General features: G+C 40.3%; 1 protein-coding gene across 1 annotated transcript in view; it reads right to left on the bottom strand.

Moving 5' to 3' along the window:
* The window catches only part of TECTA (tectorin alpha), a 101,758-nt gene that overhangs the window by 23,999 nt on the left and 52,705 nt on the right, over positions 1–25,054 (bottom strand). The window contains exons 12-13 of the mRNA XM_054587588.1: positions 11,989–12,188; positions 878–1,261 (exon numbers count right to left, since the gene is read on the bottom strand). Coding sequence (XP_054443563.1) covers positions 878–1,261; positions 11,989–12,188 — 584 coding nt within the window. The remainder of the gene's footprint in view (positions 1–877; positions 1,262–11,988; positions 12,189–25,054) is intronic.

Here is a 25,054-nt window from a genome sequence, read left to right as displayed (position 1 = left end):
CTGAATTACCAAAAAAATGTTAATGTGTATGTCCTGGCTCTCTCTCTCCCTCTGTAGTTCTACTCAGGGCGTCAAGGTCTGAGTTCACCCTTCAGGTTTGCCCACTGGGAGCAGCCTTGTTTAACTGAGAGGCTAGGAGGCCCTGTCAGTAGTTCAGAGCATGTTACCTTCTTAAATGGGGGAGGTGGGAGGACTTCAAGTCAGGATGGGGGTGGGTGGAGATTCATTTATTTATGTATATACATTTCTAAGATTTGTAAGAAACCAGGCAATTCTCCAAGGGAAAAGTCAGCCTGTGAGAAATCCACATACTAAGCCTCTGTTTTCTTTCTTTGACGTGTCATCATGGGACCCTCTAAGAGTGGAGGATGCTCCATCGGGTTTTATTTGGGTAGTTTTGTTGTTGTTGTTGTTGTTGGTTTTTAGGCAAATGCTTGCCTTCTTTCACCTTCTAGAAAAGATAGCAGAGCTAAAAGAGCATGTCTTGGTACAGGTGGGCAGAGCCAAAACTAATTTTAAAGGTTCTTAAAAACAAATGAGATGCTTTTTGGAAATTAATCCAGAGTAAAGCCTGTCTTATCTACCATTTTACCACCTAAAGTTCTATTAGCACCTATGCTATCATTATGGTCCTGAGACACTGTACCTTTCTTCAAGCTGTTGGAACTGTCAGCAAAGGCCTATATGGGACCCATTCTTACACTTGTAGAATCTTTATACTTTCATTCTTTAAAATCTGGTCATCTGTGCATGGTACATAGAAAGCAACAACCTATTATCCTCAAACTTGGTTATCTTGGAGAGCCACAATAAACAGTCCCCTGGCCATGCCTCGTTCCCAGGCACGTTTCTTAAGAATCAACGACAGGCTTGTCACCTTGACAGTGTTCCGGTCGTTGATGAGAATCTGTTCCTCATTGATGTAGAAATAGATGGGCGAAATGATAGTGAGGTTGGGGGACGACCACTTGTCGAAGTTAATGATGAGCTGGAAGGAGATGTCAGGCAGTTTCTGGCAGATGGTGGAGAGCACGAAGGCACAGTTCGCTGGGAAGCGGAGGAAGGCGCCATCGAAGGTGCGGAAGACGCCGCCGCCAGCCGCCAGACAGTAGGAGGTCCTGGTGCTGAAGCAGCCACGCACCCCGTTCCGCAGGGCGCACTCTTCGTCTGACTTGCACTGGCGCGGGTCGCACTGGATCAGGTTGCGCCGGAAACAGCGGCAGCGCCGGGTGCAGTCACTGTTCCAGAACAGCTGCTTGGGCTGAAAGAGAGGCGCCATTTGCACTGAGGTCAGGTTATAGGCAGGGTTGGAGACCCCAAAGCCCAGTCTGTTCGGACCCTTTGCTGGCTGGGCTAGGCTTTCTTTAATGGGAATGAAATTTGAAACAGGGAGTACTAGGAAGGCTGCTTTAAGTCAAATGTTACATTAGTTCCATATAACTCAGATGCTAAACAGTATGCAATTCAGTGTTTATTGGTTTCAAAAAAAAATTTGGGAATCCTTACAGCTGGATTATACAACTACGCATAGCCAACCTACATGTTAAAGGAACTAGGTGAAAAAGAAATATATTTGGTAAAAATTTATTCTTACAAATACCAGTTCTACTTCAAGAATGACATTTAAATTCATTCAAGAATAATGAAACAACTGTCTTTTCAAATCTTAAATATGTAAAAAGAAAGCGATAACTTTCTTTATGGTGAACGATTTCAACATTTCACAATACTCAATACTTCACAAACTTTTTTTCTTGTAGCTAGGTTACTTCTAATTTATTTCTATCACAAGTACCTCCATTTCTAAGTGCTCTGAAGTGAAAGATCTAAAGAAAATAGTGACAGTCTGTGAAAGTAAAGCTTTGGGGTCAGGCCAACTGACCATCAGTCCAGCCCGGGCATGCGCCCCTGTGCCACCTCGAGGAGCACTCCTGACCCCCAGACCACACACTTCCTACCCTTAAATTGAAGATAACAACGTCTTGCAGGGCAGTTCCTAATTCTAGTCCAGAAGACTGGAAGAGTAGGTAAATGCTGTGCTTGCTCACCATTTCCACTGACTACACCAAAATTACATCTAAGTTATAGAACAACCATCTTTGAGAAACACTTGAAGACTAGCTCAATAGAAGTCCTATAGCTAAGACTCTAAAGAAGAGCCATGTTGAGACTGGGAGGAGGGACACAGACATGGAAAGGGCTGGTCCCCCACCATGTGGTGATTTCAAATCAGTGGGGATCTCTCAGCTGGGGGTGCCCCCTGAGGAGCCAGGGTCCCCAGCCCCACACTGGGCTCTTCAGCTCAGAGCACCACTGCCAGAAAGAGGAGCCCTCATAACATCTGGCTGTGGAAACCAGCTAGGACTCCATCTGGGTGGGACAGAGGTCTACTGGAGTCCCAGGCATTTCTGTTAAAGGGCCGGAGCAGAGCACAGACTCACTTTCTCAAGAAAAACTCACCCTGAGCTCTAGTGAAGGGACAGCAGCTTGAAAAACATGAGGGACGTGCAGGGAAGAAATGAATTGCCCCGCTTCCAGTCAAGGGCAAGGGCTGGAGGGGCAACTCTCTCTGGGACTAAAGTACCTGTAGATGCCATTGTTCCTTTGTTAACCGCCCCCCACCACCAAATAGCTGGCAAGTTTAGGGAGGTATCAAAACTGAGTCTCCATTAACCTGACTAGTTTACCACACCCTGGTAATTCCCTGAGACTCTACCCCACTGCAAGGCTGCTCCAGGACCAACACACCAGTGGCCAGTTTCAGACCATATCACAGTACCACCCAATTGCTCAACCAATGACACACCCAAAGTGTGGGCTTAACAGGAACCAGAACCCTGCTAAGGTGAATCCCACACAATAGCTTATCTAGTGTAGTCATGGCCAGTCCTCACAGCAGGTCAGCTGTAGGGTTAATCCCACCCAATGATGGTCCAACAGCAACCAATGGTCAACTACAAGGAAAGCACATACAACCCGCCCAAGGAACACCATGGAACAGCCAGGTCAGGGACTTGCACCATTGGGCCCCACAAGAAAACTGCTACATAAGGACATTCTGCCAAGACTGGAAGATGAAGCAAATTTACCTGATGTGCAGAAACAAATACAGGGAGGTAAATGTCCCAAATGTAAAAACAGTACAAAACTCCAGAAAAAGAACTAAATGAAATGGAGGCAAGCAAATTACCAGATACAGGTAAGTTCAAAACACTGGTTATAAGGATGCTCAATGAACTTAGAAAAAAAGTAGATGTACTTAGTGAAACTTGTAAAAAAAAAAAAATAGGAACCATAAAAAACCCCCATCAGAAATAATATAACAGAAAATAAGAATACATTAAATGGAATGAACAGTAGATTATAGAAGAAGTGGAGGATCAAACCAGTGATCTAAATGATAAGCAAGTGGAAACACTAAGTAGAAGAACAATAAAAAAGAAGAATTAAAAAAATGAGGATAGTTTAAGCAACCTCTAGGACATTTGCATCATGGAGGTATTATACAAGTCCAGAAAGTGCAGAAAATGCAAAACAAGATGAACCCAAAGGGGCCTACAGCAAGAGACATATAATTAAAATGCTAAATGTTAAAAACAAAGAGAGACTCTTAAAAGGAGCAAGGGAAAAGCAGTTACTTACCTACAAGGGGCTACAATAAGACTATCAACTGATATCTCAACAGAAACTTCGTAGGCCAGAAGGGACTGGCAGAAAATGTTGAACGTGATGAAAAGCAGACTCACATCCAATTTTACCCCACCCGGAAAGGCTATGATTTAGAGTTGATAGAGAGATAAAGAACTTTCCAGACCAGAAAAAGTGAAAGGAGTGCATCACCACCAAAACAGTTTTACAATAAATGTTAAAGGGACTTTTATAAGAAGAAGGATAAAAAATATGATTAAGAAATATTGCAAAGAACAAATTCTTACTGACAAGGGTAAACATATTAAAAGCAGCAAATCAACCAACTATAAAGCTAGTACAGGGGGTAGAAGGCAGAACTAAGAAGATCATGTGTAATTACAACAGTAAATTAAAAGATACATAGAGACACACACACACAAAAGGAAGTAATAATCATAAAAATATAAACATGCAGGTGAGTAAAATGGGTATTAATTTCAGAATGTGTTGAAGCATAAGCAACCATTTGGTTAAAATAGATGGCTATAAACATAACTTGGTATATATGAAGCACAGGTAACCACAAGCCAAATATCTACAGAAGATATACAAGGAATAAAGAGAAAATAACCAAATACAACACAACAGAAAGTCATCAACATAAAAGAGAAAGAGCACAAGAGCATAAGAAAAGAACAAAGAACAACAAAAAAAATCATAAAACATTTTATAAACTGGTAATAACCACAGCTATTGATAATTACTTTAAATGAAATGGACTAAACTCTCTAATCAAAGACAATGGGCGGTTGAACGGATAACAATACAAGACCCGAACATATGATGTCTACAGAGACCCACTTCGGATTGGAAACCCCAAACAGCCTGGAAGTAAAGATATGAAAAACATATTTCATGCAAATGTACACAACAACAAAAAAATGCTGGGATAGCAATACTTGTATCAGACAAAATACACTTTAAAAGTTTAGCGAGAGACAATGGAAGACATTTCTTAATGATAAGGATCAATAAAACAAAAGGATATAATTTTGGTAAACATCGCATGCTCAGTATAGGTTTGCCAAAATCCATAAAGCAGATAATGATGGACATGAGGGAGAGAGCTGACAGTCACACAGCCGCCGTAGGAGACTTCAACACCCCCATGACATCAGTGGGCAGGTCGTCCAGAGGACTGACAAGGAAACGAAGGCCTTAAATGGCACATTAGACCAGATGCATTTAATTGAAATGTTTAGGACAGTTTAGTCCAAAGCAGCAGATTATACATTTTTTCAAGTGTACATAAAATATTTTCCAGAATAAACTACAAGTTAGGCCACAATACATAAATTTGAGAAGATTGAACTCATATCAAGCATTTTCTCTACCCAAAGTGGTATGAAATTAGAAATCAATGATGGAAAAAACCCTGGAAAAGGCAAATACACGGGGACTAAGTAACATGTTATTAAACCAGGAATGGGTTAACAATGAGGTCAAGGAAGAAATTAAAAGATACCTTGAGACAAATGAAAATGGAAACAAAACAATTCAAAATTTATTGGACACAGTGAAAGGAGTTCTAAGAGGGAAATTCGAGCATTAGAGGCCCACCTCAAGGAGGAAGAAAAATTTCAAATAAAAAATCTAAACTTAAAGCCAAAAGGAAATAGGGAAAGAAGAACAAAAAAAGCTCAGAGTTAGCTGAAGGAAGGAAATTATAAATACCAGAACAAAAATAAACAAAATAGAGTGTAAAGAAATGATACAAAAGGTCAATGAAACCCAGACCTGGTTTTTGAAAAGATAAACAAAAGATCAAACTTCTAACCAGACTCTTCAGGAAAAAAAGAGGACCCAAATAAATAATATAAATCAAAGAGGAGAAGCAACAACTGAAAACACAGACCTACAAAGGACTGTAAGAAAATATTATGAAGAGCTATATGCCAACAAATTGGACAATCTAGAAGAAATGGATGAATTTCTGTAACCATACAATCTTCCAAAACAGAATAAAGAAGAAGGAGAAAATCTGAACAGCCAAGTACAACTAATGAAGTTGAAGCAGTAATTTTTTTAAAAAACTACCAAGAAACAAAAGTCCTGCTCCAGGTATCTTCACAGGTGAATTTTACCAAACATTCAAAAGAGAACTACCACCTATCCCCTTCAAACTACTCCAGAATATTCAATATGTGCACCCTTATGTTCACTGCAATGTTATTTACAGTAGCCAGGATATAGAAGCAACCCAAGTGCTCGTCAGTAGATGAGGGAATAAAAGACTGGCTCTACGTACATACAATGGAATATTGCTCACCCATGAACAAGAATGAAATCTTACTGTGACAGCATGGGTGGACTTAGAGGGTATTATGCTAAGTGAAATGTGTCAGACAGAGGAAGACAATTACCATGCGATTTCACATATTATGTGGAAGCTAAAAAAAAAAATCAGCAAACAAAGAAAGCAGGGAAAAAAACTCATAGAGAGCAAAGTGATGGTTGCCAGAGGGAAAGGTTGTTGTAGGGCAGGGTGAAAAAGGTTAAAGGATTCACAAATACAAATTGGCATTTACAAAATAGTCACAGGGGTGTAAAGTACAGCATAAGGAATGTAGTAAAAAATATTGTAATATCTATATGTGGTATCAGGTGGGTGAGAAACATTGAGAAATCACCTTGTACATTATATAAATGTTTAAGCACTATGCCACGCATATGAAAGTAACATAATATTGAATGTCAGCCATAATTAATTTTCTTTTTAAATTTACAAAAATATCTTGTAGGGCAGTTGTTACGATGAAATTAAATGTGCTATGTGACAAGGATTTATATCACGGTATATAAAAAAATACCTACCACAAAGGTTATCTACAGTAGGTGACAGTTTTTATTTTGTACTCTTCCCTAAACAAGCAATATTCCATAGGTACAACTTTATTTGGTAGTGTCAGTGCTCTTCATCTTGCACTTTTTTTAGACTAAAAATTCCAGGGAACTGTTAGAAATTGCTCATGATTGTCCAAGTGGGGTGCGGTCCCATCCAGCAGACTATGACAGAGAGACTGCGCACTCAGCTCACTAACTCAATTTATCAAAACAGTGCTATTCAGAGATATTTTAATTGCAGAAGTACGCCTATGCTTCTTTCTGGTCACTGTTTTCTGCTTTAACTATATACTTATTAAAATCCTGGATATTAACTACAGATAGGACTCAGATTTAAGGGTAAACAGATACAAGATGAGATCTTCCAAGATACTTTTCCTTAATCTAACATGCTTCAACGTCCCACTGCTGATGACTTTAATCCTCAAAGTGAAGTAGTTCCTGGAACCAAATCTTCGCTCCTTCCAGACCTGTACAATATTCTGGAGGTCGGCAGCCTCAGATTCGCAGCATAATTGAGTGGATAGTCTGCGTGCTTTCTGATAAGAAGTCAGACATTGCATGGGAGAGAAGGAAAAATAGCCTGATGTATGCAGATACAATAAAGGGTACATAACTCATCCCACAGGAGAACTTGATCATGAAACTTGCCCCATAGTGATGTGACTGGCCCCCATACTGTTTTCTTTACTTAATTAGACACAACAACAGCTGGGTGATTATCCTTCATGCTAATGGGTAGATGTGCTCTCTATTTACGAAGAAATTTGTTGTATAAAAAAGCCCCCAAGTTTCTTTGAATTGTGGCAAATACATATGGATTGTTGTTTGGAAAGTTAGCAAATATATGCTACTGTTAAAACCCACTGGCTTCCTGGTGATAAGCAGACAGTAGCGTTTATAGTACTAATGGCTACCAAGAGCTGTAATGTGCCTTTTATTAGAGTTCCAAGGGCTTTCATCTGTGTCATTTCATTAACACACCTGGATATTTTATTTACAAAATGCTTCTCAGGAGAATAACAATAATAACAGCTAACCAATTATTGAACTACTACATGCTGTGTACTAGGAAAGACACCTGGCATGGATTATTTATACGATAATATCACTGAGTAGGTATTATTAGTTGCATTTCACAGACAGAGCAACTGAAGTTCAGAGAAATGACACATGCTGTTCAGTGTTACCCACAAGCCATGCTTTAGCCAGGACCAAACCAAGTTTTGCTCCTGGACACCTGGGATCTCTGTGGAGGGGCGGCTGACACACTGGCTAGATAGCTGCATGTCGGTGGGCCCCAAGACAGGAGAGCAGAGGCGAGGAGAGTGTTTTTTCATATTGGAGCCTCACTATTTCTCTTCCCAGGTGGTGAGGAAATGGGGTTTATTATGGAATATTATTACCTGCCCCACATATTCTGTCTTTCCTTTCAAATTATCAATATTTCTAAGAGCTAACTTCAAAACCCACCTTTTCCAAGAGGTTTTCTTTCGTTAGTTCCAATATTTAACTCTACTTTCTCCTGCCTTTCTACTATTACATTTAAGGAAAGTTCCCACTAAGAGTGAAATTGAGAATAATTTCAACATATATCATCTTTTACTTAATTTCAAAGTAAAGTCAACTTAGTCATTCTTGAACTTGTCAATGTATCTTTACAAAAAGGAGATAATATTCATTTTTGCCCAGTGTATTTCCAAGTCAGGCATTTCCATTCAGTTTTTTAATGCTGCTATTTTTTTCATTTAAAATTGATTAATTCTGTTGGGTATTATTTTTAACTTGTTATGTTATTTTGTAAATGTCTTTTTGTTCTTTAAAATGCATTATTTTTCCTCTCCAGAATAAATTTTTAAATTCTTCCAGGCAGGGAACATGCTTTACCACCCCCAAAAGTACCACTAGCACAGTGATCTGCAAAAAGCAGATCCTCAGTGTTTGCTGTTGTTAACTGTCTGCTTGCTAATATGAGGTACTGATGTTGTTTAAAGAGAGAGTAGGCTTAAGACAGAACCTCCTCCAGGCAAGGCCTTCTTCACTGAGAATAATGGCACATGAAGAATTTGCATGGGTGAAGATGGCAGTACAGGTAAATGCAGTACTTGTATCTTCCCTCAACCACATCAAAATTACAACTAAACTATAGAAAACCATCATTCATAACTGCCTAAAATCTAGTTGAACAGAAGTGTTCTAACTAAGGACACAGAGAAGAAGCCACAGCGAGACTGGTAGGATGGATGAGGAGGCAGAATGGGCTGGTCCCCCACCCAAGTGTGGCAGATAAGAATCGGGAGGGCTACCTCAGCTCCAAGGTACCACCACAAAAGTGAGGAGTCCCAGCTCCACCCCAGGCCACCCACCCCTTGGGTTGTAGTGCCAGGAAGAGAAGTCTCTGTAACTTCTGGGTGTTAAAACCTGTGGAGATGGTGGCTGAGTGAAACAGAGGGCTCTGGAGTCCCAGGCAGTTCCTCTTAAAGGGCCCACACAGAAACTTATTAAGACGCACTCCCTGAGCTCCAGCACTGGGGTAGCAGCGCAGAAAGTGCCAGGGACATATGGGTAGTAATGGAATTTTCTGGCATCAGGGCAAGAGTTGGAGGGACAGCTTTCTCCTAAACAGAGGTGTTAGTAGAGGCCACTGTTCCTATGCTGAACCCTCCCCCAACAGAGTCAGCAGGCAGGTGTCTTATGTGAGTCTCCATCAACTGGCTAACACTGTTCGTCCTTCCCTGGTGGTTCCCTGAGATCCCGTCCCACCTAACTTGCAGGCCCACCCAAGCTGTTTCCAGTGGCTTTTCCATATGAATGGTTTGCTTTGGCTCTTGCTTCACACTTTCCTAAATTCTTTCAAACAAGCAGCATCTAACCTCACATGCCATGTATCGCTTGGTAAGTGGTCCCAGTCCCAGCACTAGCAGTAGCTGGCCCAGCCGTGGTTCATAGTTTGACATCTTCCGGGAACCTCCAAGCCCAGCACAAGTAGCAGCCATCTACAGATCACTCTGTTGTTCATGCTGATTGGCTCTGGGCAGAGCACAGGTGGTGTCTGACCCTGGCCTATACTTCCCAGGAGGCTCCAGAGCCAGCACACCCAGTGGGAAGCTTTAAATGATGTTGAAGCACCACCACCTAACCACCTCCACAAAAGACACACTCAATGGACACACTCAGAGTACACTAGAGCCATGTCCTGCTCTGGGAGTGGACCTCTGCACAGCTGATCCTCCAAGATGGCCAATGGTCACAGCCAGTCCTGGCAGCCAATTGACCTGGGGGTACATCACTCGTGGGACATGCCAACAGCAATCAAGACTCAACTACAACAGGAAAGTGTACACAGCCCACGGGGAGGGGTGCACCTGGAGTTCCCTGCTTGTGTGATCAGAGAGGCTCTGCCACTATATCCTAAAAGACTCCTATTACATAAGGCTATTCTACCAAGACTGAAGACGTAGTAGATCTATGTAATACATAGGAACAAACAAGGGAGGCAGCCAGAACAAGGAGACAAAGTAACTGTCTCACATGAAAGACCAGAAGAAAAAAGAAAAGAACTCAACAAAATGAAAACAACCAATCTACTAGGTTCACTGGTTATAAGGATGTTTAATGAACTGAGGGGAAGAGTACATAAACTTAGTGATAACCTCAAAAAAGAGATAGGAAACATAAAATGTACCAGTCAGAAATGAAGAATGCATTACAGAGAATCAACAGTAGAGTAGACAAAGCAGAGTATCCAATCAGAGATTTGGAAGACAAAGAAGCAGAAAACACCCAGTAAGAACAGTAGAAAGAAAAAAAATCCCCCAAAAATGAAGATAGTTTAAGGAGCCCCTGGGACAACTTCAGGCACACCAACATTCAAGTCATAGGAGGGTGGGAAGGGGAAGAGGGAGAGCAAGAAATGGAAAACCTTTGCGAAAAAAAGAATGACTGAAAACTCCCCTCACCTGGTGTAAGAAATAAACATACACGTCCAGGAAGCACAAAGAATCCCAAACAAGATGAACTCAAAGAGGCCCACACCAAGACACATCTTAATTATACTGCCATATGTTAAGGACAAAGAATTAGTTATCCACAAGAGGGTTCCCATAAGACTGTCAGCTGATTTCTCAACAGAAAGCTTGTGGGCCAGAAGGGAGTGGCAAGAAATATTCAGTGAGGAAAAGCAAGTACTTACAACCAAGACTACTCTACCCAGCAAAGCTATCATTCAGAATCAAAGGACAGATAAAGGACTTCCTAGACAATAAAAAGCTAACCAGTGCTACAGGAAATTTTAAAGTGTTTTTTTAAGAGGAAGAAGAAAAAGAAGATAAAAATATGAATAATAAAATGGCAATAAATACATATCTACCAACAAGTGAACCTACAAAAACATAATAAGTGAACAAGCAGAACAGAAACAGACACAGAAATATAAAGATATCAAAATCTTTGGTTGCCAAATGGCAGGGCGCATGGGTGGATGGATGAAAAGGGTTAAGCGATAAAGAAGTACAAATTGGTAGTTACAGAATATTCACAGGATGTAAAGTGCAGCATAGGGAGTATAGTCACTAATATTGTAATAACTGTGCGTGGTGTCAGACGGGTACGAGATTTATTGGGATGATGAGTTAGTGAGCTATATAATATCTGATCAGGGGGTTGTAAACCCAAAATTAATATAATAGTGTATGTCAACTGTAATTGAAAAATAAAAAAGTATTTAAAGTCAAAGTGAATGAATGAATGGATGAATAAATAAATAAAATTTATAAAGTGCAAAATCAATTTAGTGAGCTAATATGTTTTACGAAGTGATATCTACGAAGGACATCTTCATCAGCTCGATATTTAAGCCACTATATACAGAGAAGCATAGGGCAGGTTGTGGGAGCATAGCGTTAAGCAGTCCATATAGAAACCTCTGGGGACAGTACCAGAGTGACAGATGGCTCACGTTTTCACTTGCTCCCACAGAGCTTCAATAGCCCCCAAGCCTCAAGCTCGTATTTCCCGTTTAAAAATGTCCTCAGCTTAGGCAGCTACAAATGTCAGATTCACAGCTACCCTGTTCCCAAAAAAAGAGCCATGGCAGAGGCTTTCAAGCTAAGACCGACAGGAAAGGTAATACGAAGGGCTTAGACACAGGCACGGCCGAGAGAGACAAATGTGGGGAGAAGGGCAGAAGGGCAGGCGGGGTGCTGCAGACCTTGCTGCGCGGCAGAGGAACGAGGAACGAGAGGCCCACCTGCATTTCCAAGTCCAGCGCTCAGTGAGCCGGAGCTTCTGGGGGCCTGCTCTGAACCTCTGTGTCCTTCCACCTCCCTGCAAGTAAGCGCCCTTAGCTTCCTCATAAAGTGGGAAAATTGGTCCAGTGTGGTCAGCCTCTTGGAGTGGGAGAGGACTCTGGTGACTGGCAAGGAGGAACAGGCAGGGCTGAGCTCCCCTACCTACCTCGTAATATTTGCCATCTGAGTAGCAGCCGCAGCTGTGGGGCAGGATGCAGCTCTTGCCGTTGAGGACGTAGCCTGTGTCACACTGGCAGCCCTCCACACAGTAGTGGTTGCAGTCACTCTTCAGGCGGATGGCAGCACAGCGAGGCTGGCAGACACTCACGCAGCTCTCGTAATGGCTGTTTGGAGGACAGGTGACGGCTGGAACAGGAGACAAGTCAAAACTCGTTCAGTCGCAAGAACTGTAAGCAGTCTCCTGAGGCCACGCTCAGCCGCCAGGGGGCGGTGGGGGGAGGTGTGTGTGATGGGGGCGGGGGCAGAGCAAGCTTTACCACCTGTCCCGATTACCTCCCTCTCTGCTTATGGAGAGCCTCTGAGTTATTATTGCTTAAATCATGGACCAAAGAGCAGATGAGGGGAACTGGAGGTTCCTCACATGATCTTTGTCCTGTCTTTAGCCTGTTTTGAGGTCCTCTAACCTGCTACCTTAAGCCACCTCCCAATATGTGTCTTGGCTTCAGCTAGGCACTCACATTCACTCCTGACTGTAGGTCCTCACTCACATTGTTCTCCCTTATTCATGCCTTTCTTCATCGTCTCAGCCTATTCAGACTCCCCAGTCTTCAAGTCCCAGGTGGAGTCCCAACTTATTCATGAAGGTCCCACCCTTATACTAATGTTAACAACTTACCTTCATCTCAGAACTCCCACAAAACCTTTTTCTAGCCAGTAGTGTATGAATGGTAGCCCTCTGAGCCCCTTGATTTCCCAGAAGGCAATGTGTCCTCTGTGTGTGTGTGTGTGTGTGTGTGTGTGTGTGTGTGTGTGTCTGAGGGTGTGTAGACAGACCCATGTCAACTATGTTCTATGGGATTCAAATGCATGCACATGCTTATGAAAAGCAGTTAGGGTCTGGCGAGGAGCGTGGGCTCTGAAGCCAGATGTAAGAGACCACAGCCAGTTACTTAGCTTCTCTGAGTCTCAGCTCCTTAATTTGTCAAATGCAGGTGCCCACAACACCCAGCTCCTGACATGCTGGGAAGGATTAAGTGAGTCTGTGTGCTTAGCGGATGAGAGTTCAGTAACCGTCAGCTGATTGCGAAAGGCAGTTTTGCTTAAAAGGTTTATAGAAATTTATTTTAATGGATATATATAAAAAGCACACCTACTAACCTGTGAAAATTTCTACTCAATACCATTTAGCCTTGAATTATTGTTTTTGCACTGCTATGTGATATATTTTATGTGCTTATGATGATGCTACAGTGAACATCCCTGTACGTATCTTTGCCCTCATTAATAAGTGAATTTGTACAATAAATTCCTTAAAGGAATTACTGGGTCAAATTAAAATTCTTGATACATGCAACTCTATCATCAAACTTTCTGATTCTTGGAAATATGAAAGGTTAACTGTAGGGGGCCACTTTGAGTGGTATCGGGGACTGTAGTCCTGTGCAAGCTGGGGCCTGGGGCAGGACCCGTAAGACTTGGCTAGAACACTGGTAATGCGGTTGATAGGCTGGACCCAATAGTAACACCAAGGGCCTCTGAGGGAAGTCAGGTCTAGAAGTAAATTACACTCCTTAAGCATGCTTTGTTTCTCCCTCAAGCTCTGTTAATCTTATACCAGATAATCAGCTCAAGGCTGGGAAAGAAATTTACCGAACTCGTGGGACCCTGATCCAAATCCCACCTGGTGCCATAATGTTGGCTCATCTCAGACCCAAGCAATTCTATGTGTTCCTGCCATTGTCTTCTTTAAACATTACCTATTCTCTCTGTAAACTTAAATTACTTATGTAATTAGATTACCTATACATTCTTGCTACCTGTCCCCCACTTGTAACCCTCTCAATAAAAGCCATTGAGCACAGGGGCTTGGGACATTCTCCTTTAGAGAGAATCACCTTCCCCTTTCCTTGACAGGCAAATGGTGTCTGAAACGACTCATTTCTTCATTTGCGGCAAATCAGGGAACTTCGTGGGCCAGAGTCCCCCATAGTTAAATGCTGCCACTATAAGGGATTATAATCCAGAATATATAAAGAACCCCTAAGGCTCAACAATAAAAAAACAAACAGTCTGATTTAAGAATGGGCAAAGGACTTGAATAGACATTTCTTCAAAGAAGATATATGAATGACCAATAAGCACAGGAAAATATGCTCCATATTACTAATGATCAGAAAAATGCAAATCAAAACTACAACAAGGCCTTATACCCATTAGAATGGAAACTATCAAAAAGCAAGGAAATGGCAAGGATGTGAAGAAATTAGAACCCTTGTTCACCATTGATGAAAAGTAAAATGATTCAGCTGCTATGGAAAACACTAAGGCAGTTCCTCGATCCAATAATTCCATGTCTAGGTATATACTCAAAACATTTGAAAAATAGACAGATATTTACCCAGCCATGTTCATAGCAGCATCATTCACAATAGCTAAAATGTAGAAGCAGCCCTAGTATCCATTGATGAATGAATGGATAAGCAAAATGTGGTATTTACATGCAATAGAATATTATTCAGCTTTAAAAAAGGAAGGATACCCTGCAATATACTACAACATGGATGCACTTTGAGGACATTATGTTCAGTGAAATAAGCCACCCATAAAAAGACAAATACTATATAATTCCACTTACATGAAGTATCTAACGTGGACAAGTTCATACAGACAGAAATTAGAACAGTGGTCACGGGGTGTTGGGGATGAAGCACTGTTGTTTGCTAGGCGTGGAGTTCCGGTTTCTCAAGATGGAGACTCTGGGGACGGGTGGCGGCGGCGGGCGCCCAGCGTGCGGGAACCTCCACAGTTCAGTGGATGATGCCACTGATGGTACCACTGAACTGAACACTTAAAAATGGTTCAAATAGTAAGTTACGTTATGTATATCTTACCATAACAAAAAATGCTTATCTGCTATATCCTTATTCAGTTCACAGTCTTTGAGGTTCATCATCTTTTCATTTGTTTATAATCCATTTGTATGTCCTTTTTCTGTTAACTGCCTTGTGATGTCCTTTGCACATTTTGTCTTACTAAATTGCAAAATGTCTTTATAAATTAAAAACAGACATTGGTCTGTCATTTGTTATGAAATATTTTTCATTTGTCTTTTGACTTTGCTTTAGTTGAAGAATTTGTTTGATTGTTTTTCTTATGTTTTTGCCATGTAGAAATTTAAAGTTTTAAAGTAGTCAAACTTACCAGGCTTTCTGTATGGCTTTGGATATTTTCCTTAGAAAGGGAAGATTGCCAACCCAAACCAAACAAAAATCAAGCAACCAAAAACTTCTTAGTTTTTTTTTTCTAGTACTTTTATAACATAAAAAAAATTTTTTTTTTGTTCAATCTAGGTTCTTTCTGGATTTTATTTTGGAGTGAGGAGTGAAGTAGAAATTTAGCTGTTTTTCACGAGTGATTTGGAAGCCACTTTACCATATGAGGGGAGACCCAAAACACTGGAATTATCTTCTGGAGGGCGGGCCCCTTGTAGTACAGGCTTCGCCTGCCGAGTGAGTGTTCTAGGGACCCATCTCCATCAGTGCACTTCCTGGCATTGTTGTGAGAGGCTGTATTTGGCTTCAGTAAATTTCTTAAATTTAATCTTGTATTTTTTTCCAATACCATTTAGTCCCCTGATGCACCTGTCCTCTCAGCAATCACCACATTGTTGTCCATGTTCATGAGTCCTTTTGCCTTTTTCCTCAGTCCCTCCACCCTCTCATGCCACCCCCTCTATCTGTCAGCCTACTCTCCATCTAGGAGTCTGTCCCCATTTTCCTTGTTAGTTCACTTTGTTCATTAGATTCCAGATAAGAGTGAAATCGTATGGTATTTGTCTATCGCTGATTGGCTTATTTCACTTAATGTTCTCCAGGTCCTTCCATACTGTTGCAAAGGATAAAATTTTCTTCTTTTTTTATAGCTAAGTAGTATTCCATTGTGTAAATGCCCCTAGTTGTTTTATCCACTTATCTACTGATGGACATTTGGGCTGCTTCCATATCTTGGTGATGGTTAATAACGCTGCGATGAACATAGGGGTGCTTATGTTCTTTAAAGAACATTAATGTTTTGAGTTCCTTCAGATATATTCCCAGAAATAGGATGGCTGGGTCAAAAGGCAGATCCATTTTTAATTTTTTGAGGTATCTCCACACTGCTTTCCACAGTGGCTGAACAAACCTGCATTCCCACCAACAGTGGAAAAGGGTCTCCCTTTCTCAACATCCTCGCCACCGCTTGTCATTTGTTGATTTATGGACGACGGCCATTCTGACAGGTATGAGATGGTATCTCATAGTGGTTTTAATTTGCATTTCTCTGATGATTAGTGATGCTTAGGATCTTTTCATATATCTATTTGCGCTTTGTGTTACCTCTTTGGAGAAGTGTCTATTCAGGCCCTTTGCCAATTTTTTAATTGGGTGTTTTGTTGATGTTGAGTTTTGTAAGTTCTTTATAAATTTTGGATATTAACCCCTTATCAGATGTATCAGCAAACATGTTTTTCCCATCCTGTGGGTTGTCTTTTTATTTTATTCATGATTTCTCTTCCTGTGCAAATAGCTTTTCAGTTTAATGAAGTCATATTTGTTTATATTTTCTTTTGCCTTCCATGCCTGGGGAGATATATCAAATAAAATATTGCTACAACAATGTCCAAGATTTTGCTGTCTATGTTTTCTTCTATGATTTTTATGATTTCAGGTCTAACATTTAAGTCTTTGATCCATTTTGATTTATTGTGTATGGTGTAGGAAGGTAGTCTAGTTTCATTTTTCTGCATGGATCTGTCCAATTTTCCCAACACTATTTATTGAAAAACCTATCTTCTGCGCATCGTATGTCCTTGCTTCCTCTGTTGAATATAATTGACTATAAAAATATGGCTTTATTTCTGGGCTCCTTATTCTGTTCCATTGATCTGTGTGTCTGTTATTATGTCAGTGCCAGGTTGTTTTGATCACTATGGCCTTATAGTGTAGTTTGATATTAAGTAGTGTGATTTCTCAAACTTTGTTCTTCTTTCTCAGGATCACTGTTGTTATGTGGGACTCTTTGTGTTTCCATATAAATTTTTGAAATATTTGTTCTAGTTCTGGGAAATAAGTCATTGGAACATTGATAAGAAATGTGTTGAACCTATGGATTGCTTTGGATAGTATGGACATTTTAATGATGTTACTACTTCCTATCCACAAACCCAGAATGTGCTTCCACTTATTTGTATTTTCTTCAATTTCTTTCTTCATTGTCTTATAATATTCTAGTACAAGTCTTCTACATTCCGGGTTAGGCTTATTCCTGTGTATTTTATTCTTTTTGAAGTGATCATGAATGGAATTGTTTTCTTAATTTCCCTTTCTGTTAGTTTGTTATTGGCATAGAACAGAAAATGCAACTGATTTGCTTGTAGTTTTTGCCCATTGAATATAATACTGGCAGTGGGTTTGTTATATAAGGCCTTTATTATATTTAGGTATGTTCCCTATGCTCCCACTTTGCTGAGCATTTTTATCCTAAATTTGTGCCGGATTTTATTCAAATGCTTTTTCTGCATCTATTGGTATGGTCATGTGGTTTTTATCCTTCATTTTGTTTATATGATGAACCACATTTGTTGATTTGAGAATGTTGTGCCAACTTTGCATTCATGGAATAAATCCCACTCGATCATGGTGTATGATCTCTTTGGTGCACTGCTGTATTTGGTTTGCTAGTATTTTGTTGAAGATTTTAGAATGAATGTTCTTCAGGGACATTGGCTTATAATTTTCTTTCTTTGCAGCGTCTTTATCCAGTTTTGGAATTAGGATAATACTGGACTCATAAAATGAGTTTGGGAGGCAGACCTCCTTTAAATATTCTGGAATAGTTTGAGAAGGAGAGGTATCACTTCTCGGAATGTTTGGTAATATTCACCTGTGAAGCCATCCAGTCCAGGGCTTTTGTTGGTTGGGAGTTGTTTTGTTTTGTTTTAAATTTCTGCTTTAATTTCACTAAGTGTAATCTGTGTATTCAGATTCTCTGATTCTTCTTGATTTATCTCTGGAAGTCTGTACATTTCTAAGAATTTATTCATTTTGTCCAGGTTGTCCAGTTTGTTGGCATATAGTTGTTCATTATATTTTCTTACAATCCTTTATATTTTTGGTGTCAGTTGTTACGTCTCCTCTTTATTTCTGACTTTACTTATGTGGGTCTTCTCTCTTTTTTTCTTGATGAATCTGGTTAAAAGTTTGTCAATCTTGTTTATCTCGTCAAAGAACAAGCTTTTGGATTCATTGATATTCTGTATCATTTTTTAGACTGTATTTTGTTTATTTCTGCTCTAATCTTTATTATTTCCTTCCTTCTACTCACTTTGGGCTTTATTCATTGTTCTTTTTCAAGTTCCTTTAAGTGTGATGTTAGAGCTTTTATTTGAGTTTTTTCTTGTTGGCCGCCTCCCCACCCCCCACTTAGGATTGCTTTCCCAGTGCCCCACAGATTTTGGATTGTTGTGTCCTCATTTTCATTTGTTTCAAGGTATCTTTTGACTTCTTCCTTGAGCTCATTGTTAACCCACTCATTGTTTATTAACTTGTTAATTAGCTTGTTTATTAACTTGTTTTTTAGCGGAGAAATTTTGTGTTTTTCAGTGTTCTTGTGATTGATTTCTAGCTTCCTCCCATTGTGGTCAGAGAAGATGCTTGATATGCTTTCAATCTTCTTAAATTTATTGAGACTTGTTTTGTGCCCTAACACGTGGTCTATCCTAGAAAATGTTCCACATGCACATGAAAAGTATGTGTATTCTGCTGCTTTGGGATGCAATGCTCTGAAGATATCAATGAAATCCATTTGATCCAATGTGTTTTTTAAGGCTGCTGTCTCTTTGCTGATTTTCTGTCTGGAAGGTCTACCCATTGAAGTCATGGGAGTTAAAATTCCCAACTATGACACTATTTCTGTCAATCTCCCCCTTTATGTCCATAAAGAATTGCTTCACATATTTGGGTGCTCCCATTTTGGGTGAGTAAATGCTTATAGGGTCATATCCTCCTGTTATATCATTCCCTTTATCATTATGTAGTGTCCTTTTTTGTCTCTTACTATAGCCTTGATTTTAAAGTCTATTTTGTTGGATATAAGTACTGCTACGCCAGCTTTTCTTCTTTTCCATTTGCATGAAATATCTCTTTCTAACCCTTTAGTTTTAGTCTGTGTGTATCTTTCGATCTGAGAGGGGTCTCTTGGAGGTAGCATATACATGGGTCTTGTTTTCTTATCCATTCAGCTACCCTCTGTCTTTTGGTTGGCGCATTAAGCCATTTACATTTAAAGTGATTACTGATAGATAATATTTAGTGCCATTTTATTGTTAGACTATTTTCCTCTGTTTTTTCTTTTCCTCTTCTTCTTGTCGTCCCCTTCCCCCACCCCCTCCCCATGCCATTCCCATCCCTTCCCCCTCCTTTTCCTCCTCCTTCTTCTTCTTTTTCTTCTTCTTCAAGCAAGCCCTTTAACATTTGTTGAGGTACTGGTTTAGTGTTAAAAAACTCCTTTAGTTTTTCCTTGCCTGGGAAGCTCCTTATTTATCCTTTGATTTTGAATGATAGCCTTGCTGGGTTAAGTAGACTTCGTTTTAAATCCTTGCTTTTCATCACCTTGAATATTTCAAAACATTCCCTTCTGGTCTCAAATGTTCTGTTGAGTAATCAGATGCCAGCCTAATTTTTGCTCCCTTGTATGTAACTAACTGCTTTTCTCTTGCAGTTTTTAGGATTCTCTCCTTGTCTTTAAGGCTTATCACTTCAATTATGATGTGTCTCAATGTAGGCCTCTTTGGGTCCAACTTGTTTGGGACTCTCTGAGCTGCCTGGACTTGTGTGTCTTATTCCTTCACTGGATTAGGGAAGATTTTGGTCATTATTTCTTCAGATAAGTTCTTGATCCCTTGCTCCCTCCCTTCTCCTTCTGGTATTCCCATGATATGGATGTTGCCATGCTTCATGTTCTCCAAGATGTTTCATAAGCTCTATTCATTTTTTAAAGATTGTTTTTCCTTTTTGCTGCTCCGCCTGGGCATTTTTTTCTACCGTGTCTTCCAAATCACCAACTTGATTCTTTTCTTCATCTAACCTGTTTTTTATTCCTTCCAGTGTATTATTTATTTCAGATATTGCGTTCTTTTTTCTGACTGGTCCTTTTTTATGGTTTCTATGTCCTTTTTCATGCTGTTGAGAATCCTTATAATCATTCCTCTAAACTCTTTATATGATATATTGCTTGCCTCAATTTCATCTAGTTCTTCTCTTGTTTTTTTCATTTGAGGTCTGTTTCTTTGTCTTCCCATTTTTTGCTGCTGCTTTGTATTTTCTGTCTTAGCTCTTAAAATAACCAACCATTCAATCAGTTGTTAATATAATCAAGCTGTAATCCGCAGCCTGGTGTAGGCACCACAGGGTGAGGCAGTGCATTCCTGAGGGAGTGGGTATTGTTTCCTCTCAGGCTGGATGTCATTCAGAGAGGAGTGCTCTGCCTGAGAGAGATGGCTTCTGCAGTTTGGGGAATGACTCAGCACAGGGATCCTAATGGCTGTTTCTTCAGCTCTCTCCCCAGGGCCACCAGCCCCAGGCTCCCTTAAGTGTCTCTAGTCCACTCTGCTCTCTATCTGCTGGAGCTCAGGGTAAGTTGCTGCAAACAAAATTTTGTCTGTTGGCTTTTTAAGAGGCTCTTTGTGTCTCCAGCCATCTCTCCCTGGTAGGCAGAAACCCTGCTGTTTTTCAGAGCTTGATTCTATCTGGGTTCCTTTCTGGCTCTGGTGTTGTAGGTTGGAGAACCCAACTTGGGGTTAAGACCTCACACTTCTCATGGGAACCCCCTGGCCATTGAAATATTGCTGTGGAACTTTAGCTGCTGCCCATGAGAAACTAGCCAGCCTTCTCATGCTTCCTCTTTGCTCCCTACCAGTCATGATGTGGTGAAGTGGTTTCTTTTGTCTCTCCATGGTTATTAGGCTTTCTCCAGCTAGTGTTCAGTTGGTTATATATGATGATTTCTCTACAATTTTATTGTTATTCCATATTGGTCCTGGGAAGAGGTTAATGTAGCTTCTACTTAGTCTTCCACCATCTTGGATCCACTACTAGTGAATTTTTTTGAAGGCTCTTTCGATGCATTTGCCCATTTCATGATGGGTGATTTACAAGTGCACCTGTCCACACTGTGCTGAGTGTTCAGCAGTTTTTGATAAAAAAATGGCATGACCCCCAAGTTCCACATTCTCTATTCACTTGCTCTCACCCTGATTGACTTTTTTTGTTTGTTTGTTTTCCCAGATGAAAAAAGTCTTCAATGGGAAAAGTTTTGCCAATGTGGAAGTGGTAAAACAAAAATGGTAGAACCACTAAAAGGCATCAGAATCAATGAGTTCAAAAACTGTTTTGAGCAGTGGTAAAAAAAATCTCAATAGGTTTATTGCATCAAATGGAGAATACTTTGAAGGTGACTGAAATTTAAACATGTAAGAGTAAATACACAATTTTTAAAAATAAATTCTGGGCTCCCCCCCCCACTCATATACTAATTTCTCCTTAGCGTTTGGGGTTATTTCTGTACTTCTTATATTTCTACTAGTTGGTCTTTCTGTTCATGTTCCAGTATTTACTTTTTCCATTACTGAAACTCTACAATACAGTTTAATGTTGCAGAGGATATGCTACTGATTTAAAGATGTCCATTATTGTTTTAAGTATGCTGGTCCTATTTCCCCAACTAGATAATAAACTTCATATTTTATACTTCTTATTCTCCCATGGCAACCAAAAAAGAACATGGCAGGCGGTTAATAAATGTTGATTTTTGAAGACAAACTTTATAATACTAATACTGATTTTTTTCAACCCAAATGAAGTAATGAAACCTGCAAGTGATGATCGCTCTACACCTGGATTTCTACCACAGTCACCGATGTGTTTCTTTCCATGGCCAGTGGACTGACTTAGACTTCGTTCCCAGGTGAGCAGGATGCATGGAGTCCCTGAAGAGCAATGTAGTATGAGAATGAACTGGGGCTTTGGAGTCATACTTGACCTGGTTTGAGCCCTGCCTCTGCCACCAATTATAAGTGCCACCTTGGATAGGTTACTTATCCTCTCTAAATTTCTTTTCCTCATCTGTAAAATTGGCATAATAGCTCCCTAATAAAATAGTTGTTAAGACAAAATGAGGTCCAGTTTTGTAAACCTCCTAGTACAGTGTCTGGTGCTTCAACAATAGCTTCTGCTTTTATAGTAGCAGCTATTGTAGTAGTTGTCACAGGAATTTTGTTGGGTTATTCAATAAAAGCTTATTGGATGTAGTAGAAAAACCTCTAATTACCAGACACTGGACCCAGGACTTTGAAGTAGCAAAAGTTGCTTCTGCAAACAGGAAAAATGATAATGATAGTCAACCTCAACTGACCACTGACCAGGTATCAGGAACTGGTGGCCTTGTTTATGAAACATCATCATATTTAATTCTCCCAGTGACTTCCATACCCATCTTTAAAGAGCTGCCCATCTGCTACAGCACCAGGGGTCCCCAGTTCCCTAGGGCCTTTTAGCCTGGCCAGGGTCAGAGAGGCAGCCTTGCACTCGGGGCGGGCAGTGACTCTGGAGCTGCTTTTTCCTTAGGAAAGCTACTTAAATTCTCTGAGCTTTGGGTTCCTCCGTTAGGAAATGGAACTATTAATAGTACACTTTTTAGGGTTGCTGTGAGCAGTGAGGATGTATACAGCACTTAGAATAGTGCCTGGCACATAGTCAGAGCTAAGTGACTATTATGCACTTACTATTTTTTTTTATTTCCATACTTTCACTCTCTACTACATTAAGTTCTCCATCTTAAGGAACTGAAAGAATGATAGACTCAACTGAATAATATTAAGGAGAGGTTAGTAATTAAGATGATTTACCTTCCTTTCCCACTCTAAGCCTATTTATTCAACTTGGGTTAAGAAATTTCCCAATGCATATACAAATAAGATAATTGAGTAATAAATTATGTCACTTATAGGAACTGCTAATAGCATTGAAATATTACAGAACACCAGCATTCTACCTTATTACTAATGAATTATAAGTTTAATGGGCAATTCTGGCCTAACCCTTTTTCTCCTGAAAGCACCATTTCTCATATCTCAACCTGTGAAATGTTGGATTGGATTAATTTTTAGTAGAATGAGGGGAGGGAAGGGGTATTAATTCCACCTTTACTTCTCAGTTTTTAAAATCATATCAAATATATTTACCAATGACTGTATTCACAGACTTTGTTCACCAATCTCTCAGATTGAATGGCTGAGTTGGGACTTAGTCTCCCACAGATTTTTCTCTGCTTCTGAACTTCAAGATGGAAAACTAAGCTGCATCCAAATGTGTCCACCCCCATCCTCACCCACTTACCATCTTTAAATGTTATTTTTTTCTCTTACTTTAGCAGTTCTTTTTGCCAGTCGCTGCCAACATCACCTCAGGTGCTCTCTTTTGGATCTTTCCCCCTGTCCTAAAATGCCAAGGTAGGGGAAGGTCCAGCCCTCTTGTGATGAGTACTGGAAAGTAAGTTGGGGAGGCCGGGGTGGGGTCCAAGGCTGAGAATGAGTCAGGACAGACTCTGCACTGCATGCCTGGGATCCAGCTCTCCTGTACCATGTACAGAGGAGGCAAATGGTGTCTGGACAAAACCTCAAAGGAGGGAGAGAAAACAGTTGTTGTTAAAGGAGCTGAAGAACAAGAAAATGGTCTTCATATCCTTTATGAAAAGCCACCCTTTCTAAAACTTTTTCCTCATCTTGCACTATTTTTAGCCCTCTGGGTCCAAGCTCTGTAGGGGTAGGGAAACTTTCATCTTCAAAGGTAATCTTATAGAGACTTGCTAACTCTATTCCTTTTCCTTCTTAAGAATGCCAAAAATTGGGATTCATATCTAAGATGAGAGTTCCTGGCATTTGCCCTCCTACAAACAATTCTCCCCTCTGATATCCCTGCTCACTGCATCTAAAAACAATGGTTTGAGCATACACTATGTTCTGCTGCCAATCCGAGATCCTAGAGAGCAAATCAGCCACCATGTCATGGCTGCAGGAGAAGAGGGGACTCCTTGGCAGAGGCCTCAGGAGGAAGCAGGGACAGTGTCCTTCTTAAAACTCTTTCCCCATCATGTACCATTTCAAGGCCCTTGGGTTCACAACTTGGTTTTATGATTTGCAGAAAGACAAGCTCTCTGGCCACCTGTGCTAACCCTGATGAATCCAGGATAGCTCTGTGGATTTATACAGACCTTACATTTTTTATAGGTACATCTATTTTACTGAAGTCACCAGAGGCCAATTAGTCTGGATGGTTACTCCTACTGGCACCCTTACTCCACCCACTACTTAGGGGCTGAGTCTGCATGAAAGTGTATTAGCTCCTTTTCTCCTCGTCTCTCTATTTCCTCTCACAAGCTACATAACTCCAATTATGTGGAATGTAAATTAACTGCATGAGCATTAAACTACAATGCTGTTTCTGGTTTGTCATCCAAATCCCCTTTTTCCAGAATGCAAAGGGAATTTATTCTCTAGGGTCTCTGCTGGATCATTTATTTAGAGTTCAATCCATTCAGCATCAATTTGTAGTCTTTTCATACAGTTAGGTCTAAAAAAGAAATTTGCTGTAGCTAATGAGGTTGAGATGGGAAAATACACAAAGGCAGACCAACCAAGACCAATAGTGGTTTCTCCTCCTAGATTTTTCCTGTTGTGATGTTCTAAATGTAAGCAAATTATTTCAGTACATAGTACATCAGTATAACGTATGGGTTGAGAGCATAAGTTTTGGGGTTAGAAGGTCAAATTCAGACTTTGCCACTGAGATTGTATAACTTTAGGCAAGTTAAAACACTCCTGAGTTTCAGGTTCTCCTCAACTAATTAGGTTATTGAAGAGAATAAATGAGATAATGTTGATGAGGTATTTAGCACTGGGACTGGCTCAGAGCAAGCCATTAGTATAAAAAGAATAACACTTGCATGTGTAGAAAGTG

Source organism: Pteronotus mesoamericanus, unplaced genomic scaffold (genome assembly GCF_021234165.1).
Source record: "Pteronotus mesoamericanus isolate MK-2021 breed Mesoamerican mustached bat unplaced genomic scaffold, CSHL_Meso_final contig_123, whole genome shotgun sequence".
NCBI classification, from domain to species: domain Eukaryota; kingdom Metazoa; phylum Chordata; class Mammalia; order Chiroptera; family Mormoopidae; genus Pteronotus; species Pteronotus mesoamericanus.
This window is presented reverse-complemented; position numbering and strand designations above follow the sequence as displayed.